Here is a 9,643-nt window from a genome sequence, read left to right as displayed (position 1 = left end):
AAGAAGTGTACAGTGTCCACGGTCTGAAGACTACATGGAATTTGGCTGGTCTGATTGGCTGGTCTGATGAGGTTAAAGATCAAAGTAAGGCTTCACAGTGAAATCCACAGTGCTTAAAGGACACCTACAGTGTTTGTGTAATAAGTCAAGTAGGAATGAATTCACTACTTTAAATAGAAATAGGTGCAACTTAAAGTGCACTCACTGATAAAAAGAAAAACTCTCAGGCAAATACGTAAATGATTACAGATGTGTAATCATAAAAAATACATGTAAAAAAAAAAAATATATATATATATATACATGTTCAAACTTTTTTAATGTTTCACTACTTTACATTACTTTTAAAAGACCAACATATAAAACAATAGTTTTACATAACATTAAAACATAACATTGCACTTTTGTTTTAGTTTTAGTTTTTGCAGAGGGGTGGTTGTTGCAAATATGTGAGATGAACCATTTTCATATTATATGTTGATTACACTAAATAAAGCAAGCAGAAGGAGTTTCTTACTAAAAAAAAATATTTTTAACTATTTTTCCTAGATCTTAAAACTTTAAAACGGGTCAATGACCCAGAACATAACAGGAAGGTTTAGCACCTTTACGTCTTTAACTCTAGTTTCTAGGGCTCCTTACCAAGCAGAACCATTTCACCCACCAGTTTGTCCAAACATCACCACACCATTATGAGGCCTAATGGTATTTTTATAAACCTCACACCTCGCCTGCAGCTACTGTACAGCCATTCAGTTCCTGTGTCTCTAACAAGCAGCTCTCAGGCCTCAGGCTCCGGTGTCGGAGCCTCCACTGCTAAATACTGTTCCCGTTAGCTCCAACAGGTGAAGCCAAGGCGCAGCAGAAGGCCAGCGAGCGCCGGGCCAAAGTCAACATGCCCATGCACAGGCCACCTTTGTCTCCAGTGGCAGCTAAGAGGCTGGGAGTGCACGGTCCAGACGTGATCGCTGGAGCAGCTGGGGGAGTTGGCCGTGGCCTGTTCGTGCAGGGTGTAGGGAAAGCTCTCAGCGAGGCTGGTACAGGCCCTGTTATCGTAGGCTCACCATCAAAACCCGGCCACTGAACTCTGGAGCGCTGTGTTTTTCGATCGCGTTGATTAATGGTCTCGGTGGTCTGCTGTGTTTCAGGAATGCAGACCGGCTATAAAGTAAAGAGGGATGAACGCAGGCCTAAAATGGCTGCCTAGATGCTGTTGTATAAAAATAAAATAAAAAAAGAATGCACAAACGAACCGACCTAAAAGACCTGAAATATCTCTGACCTCATCAGCTACAAATCTTTATTTAAGCGGCATTCCATTCAGTTTAATGTGATTCCAGAGCTCGGAGCTGTTTTGGAAGATTTCGGCGCGAGGGGAAGCCGGGAACAGCAGACAGACTGCGGCTTTATTTGTTATCGTTTTAACAATTCACAGTGTTTTTTTTTTGTGACCAATTTTTTATTAGTTTTTATACCATTACTATTTTTACAGTAATTCAACATCACAAAAAACAAATATATGGGTGTGTTCCATAGTGATGGATCATCGCGCAAACAGAGAAGATCAACCTATCAGACAGTACAAAATGGGAAAAAGAATTTATTTTCATATAAGCCCTTAAGAGATGAATAAAGTCTCCTTGGAGTCCATCTTTCCAGGCAATAATAGTTCTTTATGTGGCACCATGCATGCAAAATATGGTCACCCTAAGTTTGGTTCCTCCAGCATCAAGACTGGAGCAGTATTAGCATTAGCCGCTAAACGCACTAAGCGCTAGCTCTTTCACTGTTCAGAGTTGAGTATATCAGACTGTTGCCTGCTGCTAACTCCGGCTAGCACATGTCAACACCCCTCTTTCTTACTAGTGTTACATAATTCGCCTCTGTATTCAGTCCATTACACAAGTAATCCAGTAGAAAGTGACTCTCTTCAGTTAAAAAAGCAGTAACTTGTATTTCGACCTACAACACAGTGGCCAGACAAGTCTACCATTGAATTTAAAATACAGCTGAATACCCAAGAGAAGATAGCCCTGACCGGTAAGACTACACACTGAACACCAAACAATTAAAACAGCCAGCTTCAACAAAACCTAGTGTTCAAACTCCAGCATGATGATATTCTATAAGAGGTTTTGCCTCAAATTCATGGTCTTTACTATAGTCTTTATTGTTAAATTACATGATTACAGTCTTTACATGTAAAATTACAGATCCAAATCAAACAAAAAGCCATGTCAAGTCTTAAACCATGTTTTTTTTAATCCACATAAACCTGAAACAGCAGCAGAATGCAAAACCAACAGTTGAGCATCTCCATTCACTCCTATTCATTTTGTTTTAAAGCCCAAAGGCGCCCTCTAGTGGAAATTCACACACTACTCCACTTTAGTCTGTAACGTTCATTTAACAACTTTTTTAATGGTTAATAATGTTTAAAATAAATATATTAATAAATGATGTAATGTCTACCACTGACAACAGACAGTATTTTTCTTAAAAGAGCTTACATACAGTACCAGTCAAAAGTTTTCTCATCCAGTGAGTTTCCTTTCTTTTTCTTTTTTTTTTTAACAATAAAGGATTTTTACTGACTCCGTCCTCAGCTTAAATCTTAAAAAGGCTAAACATGGGAGGGGTAATTTGGTAGTGGCACTGGGTGATGTATGGGTTTAGATGTGGGGTAGGAAGGAAAGCTGATTGGCTGAGCTGAGCAGTGTTCCTCCAATAGTGGTGAGATGCAGATGATTGGATCTGCATATTGTGAGTGTCTGCGTATCAAAGTACTCATTCATCTTAATAAATCATTATTTTGAGACACAATCTTATTATTGTGAGATAACCTTATTTTGACATAGTAAGTCATTATTTTGAAACATTATCTCATTATTTTGAGATGAGTCATTATTTTGACATAGTAACTCATTATTTTGACATAGTAACTTATTATTTTGAGATAATATATCACTATTTTGAGAAAGTAAGTCATTATTTTGAGATACTATAATAATGAGATATTGTATCTCAAAATAATAACTTACTTATTTTTTTTTTATTATTATTTTAGGTGGCGGGAATGGGCCTCCATAGAATATGACATTTTTTTTAGCTAAAAAAATTTTTTTATTTAATTCCACGTGATCTGCGGACCACACTTTCCCGCCAAAAAGTTCAGCTAAACCGCAACCAGGAAACAGTAAGCAGCTTTAATGGCGCCTCTTCTTCTCCACAATAAAAGTCCAACGTCGGGAGGGAGGATTTTTTTTCTCACACACGCACATACGCTCTCATATTTATATATATTTATATATTATTATAGTATACGCACAACATACGCACTGCTGTGTGTGAATTGCGGGTAAGATTACATAACATATATCTAACAGGACTTTTATTTTATAACAGCTCTGCAGGTAGTGGTGTCGTGCTTCACACTCCAAGCACAGCACAGCACAGACTCAGCGGTGTGACAGTAGAGCTGCGTCCCGAATATAAACACAGGTATTTAACCCATATAATACTGTAAAAAACGTAATTCGTGTTTTCTAATGCCTTGTTATAGTATTATTAATTATAACGTTAGTTTAGCGTGTGGTGATCATAAATGGACTTATATTTGCTGATGTTAGCTTTATATTAACCTGTTAAATCCTCAAAAATAACCTTAACGTTAAATGAGTTACAGTAAGTTACAGTTTTATTAGTTAGCTAGGTGAACTAGCTTAAAGCAGTTAGCCTAGGTTAGCTAACTCTAGCTTACTAACATTATTTAGACTGTTATACTTTATGGTTTCATTACATTTTATTTTACTAACTTACTTTTGCGTGAAAAAGGCATTTTATTACCTTATATAATCTGCGTATGTCTTTTGTATTTATAGTAAGTTAGATAGCTAACTAACCAATTTACTAACTAGGTTATCTGTAATTATTCTATAAGGTTAACGATCCTGACACATTAAAGTGTAACTTATGCTGCTAATCTTAAAAAAAAAATAGTGTAAACAACAATAAACCTACTTAACTTCAGTCCCTGACTTTTGTTGGTGTGCATTTTTTTTTAAATTTTCTTAGCATTAATAGGACCTAACAAGTTAAAAAACTAAATTTTGTCTTTCTACAGGAGGGGACAGTAGTTTATTTATTATTTGTTTTTTATTGCAGCTTCCTAGTATTGGTAAAAGCTGTCAAAATTCTTTGCAATATTCTTTTGTCTGTGATATATACATTACCCAGCAAACGTTTTAAAACATCCACATTTTTTCAATTTATTTTTGCCATTTATGCTCTTCAAGTCCAGTGAATAACCAGAAATGGTACAAACTCTAGTGTACAATATTTAGAAGTAAACTGCCAGAACCTTTAAGTTAAACAAAACAATTAAAACTAGAAAAAAGTAATTTTAAAATCGTACAAAATATATATTTTCTATTTTAGGGGTGGGTGATATGGCCTTTAAATAAGATCACAATACTTTATGGTATTTTTTTTGTGATAACGATATTCTTGTACGATATGACAAAACACTGGATTAAAAAAAATAATAATCAAGAATACATTAATGCAAATTAAAATAAATGAAAATTAAATCGTTTTATTGCACATCAATATGGCACACCCCTAACCGAGATTTATTAAAGAAAAAAATACAAAAATTTTGTCAGATTTGTATCAGAACTTAGGGGAAAATAAGGGTACTTGGCCTTTTTTTTAAATTGGGCAGAAAATTGGATAAAATATAAAAATAAATACAATTAAAATAAAATAATAACTTGATGATGTTTTTTTTTCAGGTCTGGTGTGGCAGAATGGCAGCTGTTAAAAAGGAATCTTCAGACCCATCGCCAGTTTTATTCCTAAATACCAAAGGTGAGCCCATGCGCTTCTTTATCAGACCTGGTCCAACCAAAATGCAGCTCCAGCCTTTAATACAGGACTGCGGAGGTGTCGTTTGTCGCACTCAGGAGCCTAACGCCATCCTGCTGGCAGAACCTGGAGAGGTCAGTGCCGCTACGGACGGTGCCGGACAGTTCTACATTTCCACTCAGTACATCCGCGACTGCGTGACACAGAATCAGCAGCTGGATATGAAAACCTACAGACTCAGCAGTCAAATCAATCCGGCTATTCAGACCAGATCAGCCTCACGCAAGCAGAGAGGCTCCGGGAGAATGGGCTACTCTCTTGAAGACGACACGGCCATATTGGATTTCATTACCCATCGACGCCAAGAAGCCAAGGGCAACCGGGTGTGGCAGGAGATGGAGCGGAAACTCGTCACCTCTCACAGCTGGCAGTCCATGAAGTATAGATATCTGAAGCACCTGCAGTTTAAACAGACGAATAAAAGCCCTGAGAAAAGAAAGAAGTCTCTGAACTTTAAGGAAAGTTTCTCGTCTGAGGAGAACACCATCCAGAGTTCTCCTCAGAAAAAGAAGCAGAAGACGACACAGATTGCTTCGTCTTCTGATTCGGAGGCCACTGATGCTCAGGGCAGCAGGACTGCTGAGGGAACATCAGCAGACCAATCAGAACTTGAACTTGAGCCAGTGCAGAACAGTGCGTCCCCTCTGCGTCCAGATTTAGAAGGAGAGATCCAGCCGTGTGCACAGAGTGATGGTAATGAGACTGAAGTTAGTGGAGATAAACCAGATCTAGGATCATCACACGAGGAGGAGAAGCAGAAGCAGCAGCAGCAGAAGTGCAAAGTTTCATCAGCTGAAAGAGCTGGAATGGACGAGGATGGTGCTGGTGAGGGGACGTCAGAAGGTAATTTCTACTGAGATGTTGTAGAGGAGCTTAAAGCCTGATTGGTTTACAGTGGAGACATTGCTTTATAGTTTTAGATATACTTTTGAAAGGGACTGTATGTTTTGAAGACTCTTTCCTTTAGTACTCTAAAGACATTGTTATTAATTGCTCTGGCTAAATAATCTGTCTTTTATCATATAAGTAATCATTTACATGTCTTTTTATGTCTGGTCCTATAATTTTTTTTAGGACCAAAAATTCAGCAGACTACTCCCAGAGAGATCAGGCAGAAAAGTCCCTCCTCTAAACTGCATGGAAGGAAGCTTGGCATACTTGAGAGAGCTGCCAGAGAATTTGAGGACTCTCAAATGGTAACATCTACACTACATAGAGGACCAGCCATTACATTTTTATATCTAAAGTTTTTATCTAAAGTGTCGCCTTGAGGAGGGTTTAAAGGGGTCCAAGGCATTATAAGTTGTATGTTTGTGTATGGGCTTTATTTTTATTTCCCTTTTTGAAAAGGGAAAAAATGTAAATTTACAAATGTACATGAGGATTAACTGTATGCTTTCAATAAAAAAATTGATCACAAAAAAAAAAAAAAAGAACAAAGTTGAGCATTTAAACTTTGCCAGAGAGCACTTGGACAAACCAGAGGGTTTCTGGAAGTCCATTCTCTGGACAGATGAGTCCAAACTGGAATTATGTGGCCACAATCACAGGCGCCATGTTTGGAGAAAAGTCAACACTGCATTTAAAGAGAAGAATCTCCTCCCAACAGTGAAGCATGGTGGTGGAAATGTGAAAGTCTGGGCCTGCTTTTCTGCCTCCGGACCTGGACGACTCCATATTATCCAGGGAACCATCAATTCCCAGGGTTATCAACAAATTCTTGACCAGAATCTTCTGCCATCAGTCAGGGAGTGGGAAGCTTGGACGGAAATGGATTATGCAACAAGACAACGACCCAAAGCATTCCAGCAATGATTCGCACTCTGGATTGGCTCAGTCAAAGTTCGGACCTCAATCCCATATAAATGCTGTGGATGTCCATCCAACTTCACTCAACTGGCAGAGTTCTGCAAGGAGGAGTGGAAAAAAATCCCAAAAAGCAGATGTGAGACACTCGTTTGTGGTTACAAAAGACGCTTTGTTGAATTTTACCAAAATTTACCCCTCTGGAATAGAATCAAGAAAAAGATGGATGATCACAAGCTTGTTGAACTTGTTTTCTTTGCATTATTTGAGGTCTGAAAGCTCTGCATCTTTTTTTTTATTTCAGCAATTTCTCATTTTCTGCTAATAAATGCTCTAAATGACAATATTTGTATTTGGAATTTGGGAGAAATGTTGTCTGTAGTTTATAGAATAAAACAACAATGTTCATTTAACTCAAACATAAACCTATAAATAGCAAAATCAAAGAAAATCAGAAGATTTAACTACATTCCTTTATCACATCCTTTAATGCTCTTTTTTCCATTTTTTCCACAGACTGATGATGGTGAAAGTCAAGAAGGTCGACCTCTGAGTCGAGCATCATCTGATAACTCAGATACAGATGAAGGTCAGATCACGGCGGCTCGTGAGAGAGCGGTGAGGGAACAGCAGGCTAACGCTGAACAGAACATGAACACAGAACAGAGCGCAGCAGAGACCCAGAGCAGCAGACCGACCCCGGGGCCCGGGGACGATGCTGCAGCAGGTCCGAGCAGCACTGCTGTGCCTGTGACCTCCAACGCACACAACTTCATATTCGACCAGGACTCCCAGGAGGACCTGAGCCCGAGTTCTCAGAGGCAGCCTGTTCCTCAGGACTTCCTGCAGGCGAAGGAGCACGTGGTGAAGCTGATGCAGGACTGTAAGAAAGACTTGATGGAGGTGATGAAGGCTCTACTGAAGGCCAGCGGTGATGTGACGCTAGCACGATCGTATCTGCTAAACGGCTACAAAGCTGAAGTTCACGGACCCATCTGGACCAGGCATGATGATGAAGTCCTGCTTTCAGCTGGTTCTTCTGAGCTGGATCAGCTGCGTGAGAAGTTCGGAGAGGACAGAGTGTTGAAGCGAGCAGAATTCCTAAAGGCACGGTGAACTGGACTTTAGTAAAAGTGCCAGTCAAACACATTAACTGTGAATAAAACATTATTTTTTTTATTATTGTCATATTTTAGATATATCCTGTTTTTCTTTTATTATTTGTATTATTAAAAAAATCTAAATCTGGAATCCATTGCCATAGAACATTGTATGATCAAATTAAATGTTATAAACAACACTAAGACCTTTTTAAAAACGTTTTACGCCATATTAAACTTATTTGGGGATTATAAAATGATAAATATGCACTGTAATGAAAGGTCCAATCTATGTAGAATCCATTTAAACTTTATCATATTTGCTTACTTGTAAATATGGCTTTTCATTTCATTATTATACCTTTTTTCACCAGATTGTCCGTTTTCATTTTATTCATTCAATATTTGAAACCTGTACAAATGCATATGTTAATCACATTAAAGCAATTTTATACATTTTTGTCAAAACACATGGAATTCATTTTGCATTTTGAAAATTATTAATTTGATTTCTAGTGTCAGTGTCGTGTCATATGTTTTTTTTTTGGTAAACAGTTGCTTTATTTTTACTGTTTTTTATGAAACAACAAAAAATAAATGTGTCTAATGACATTACATGTTTTAAGTATATTTGTTTTCTTTGAGATCTATATAATCTATATTTCACACAAAACAAGGTAGGGCATTATTTATAGCATTGAACATAGATCATAGTAATAAATCATTATTCGTTGGGCATGTGCCAAGTAAACTTGAATTTATTTGAACTTGGGGGAATTATTTATTCAATTTGTTCATTTTTCAGTGGACCATTTTATTACAATGAGAGATTGTTTGTTACATGTAGGAGTTATTAAAACAATAGAAAAATTAATTACATTGAGGAGAGAATTTATTGTAGTTAGGTATTTTTTTTAAATGAGGGAATGATTCAGTTTTATAATGGGAGAATGGTTTATATAAAGAAAATAATTGTATTATAGTGTGAGAATAAATTATTACATGGCGGGAATGGTCTGTATCAAGAAAACCATTTATTACAGTAAGGGGTTAAATTTACCACAATGTTCAGGTAAGGTAAAATAACAAGTGTAATAAATAAAAAAAATAAACAGTTTATTTTGGACTTGGATGTATTGCTAGTTCATAGGGAGCTATTTTACTCTTTTTTTTTTTTACACTTTTCTGCTCTGTTTTCAGTGTTTAGTTGATTTCGAAGCTGTTTTAGCTTCTTTTCTATGTGTTTATGGAGAGCAGCAGAGGTGGATGGATAATCAGGCCCACAAAGTAAAAAACCATCCCAGGCTTTTGTACTAACTGCCTGGGCGGCCCCTCTGCAGCCGAGCTCACCGAGGCAGTTGGTATAAAAGCCTGGGATGGATTTTTACTTTTTGGACCTGGGTTACCCACCTCTAGTTACAGGCTCTGTTCTCCCGCTTTTGTGATGTTTTGCTGACTAAACCTCGATGTGGAAACGCGCGTTTCTCCTGGTTTGGCCCCCGCGCCGCTCCGTACCTCTGAGCCGCGTATGAAGAGCTAGCCAGCAGCTACTGTTGACAAAATTCACAGCAGGGTTTTGGAGGGGAGTCCAGAACAGCGGCAGCAGGTACCGTACCGCCCGGCCCGGCCCAGCCCGGACTTTTTAAACACCATACTTGATGCAGGCGGGGTCTGCGGGGCCGGTCCAGCCCGGCTCGGGTCGCACGGAGCGGGTTTACTGGGGCTGTGTGTCCGAGAGGAGCTGCGCTAACAGCGGCTGAGCTGGGGCTGTCAGACCGGGCACAGTCAGACCTGCAGCGGCTCTGAGCTTT

General features: G+C 38.4%; 2 protein-coding genes across 2 annotated transcripts in view; both read left to right on the top strand.

The window, feature by feature from the left end:
• Nucleotides 1-3,370: 3,370 nt before the first annotated feature.
• Nucleotides 3,371-8,447, top strand: LOC103040757 (telomeric repeat binding factor 2, interacting protein). The gene is made up of 4 exons (XM_007251486.4): nucleotides 3,371-3,501; nucleotides 4,794-5,769; nucleotides 6,001-6,122; nucleotides 7,249-8,447. Exons 2-4 carry the CDS (start codon nucleotides 4,809-4,811, stop codon nucleotides 7,846-7,848), a joined length of 1,683 nt encoding a protein of 560 aa, XP_007251548.3. The 5' UTR covers nucleotides 3,371-3,501; nucleotides 4,794-4,808; the 3' UTR covers nucleotides 7,849-8,447.
• An 884-nt stretch (nucleotides 8,448-9,331) lies between these two features.
• Nucleotides 9,332-9,643, top strand: part of LOC103030667 (E3 ubiquitin-protein ligase RNF123) — a 587,096-nt gene continuing 586,784 nt past the window's right edge. The window contains exon 1 of the mRNA XM_049471875.1: nucleotides 9,332-9,438. The gene's annotated coding sequence lies outside the window, so the exon portion shown is untranslated. The remainder of the gene's footprint in view (nucleotides 9,439-9,643) is intronic.

Source organism: Astyanax mexicanus, chromosome 24 (genome assembly GCF_023375975.1).
Source record: "Astyanax mexicanus isolate ESR-SI-001 chromosome 24, AstMex3_surface, whole genome shotgun sequence".
NCBI lineage: Eukaryota > Metazoa > Chordata > Actinopteri > Characiformes > Acestrorhamphidae > Astyanax > Astyanax mexicanus.
The sequence above is the reverse complement of the archived record's forward strand: the minus strand, read 5'-3'. Positions and strand labels throughout refer to the sequence as shown.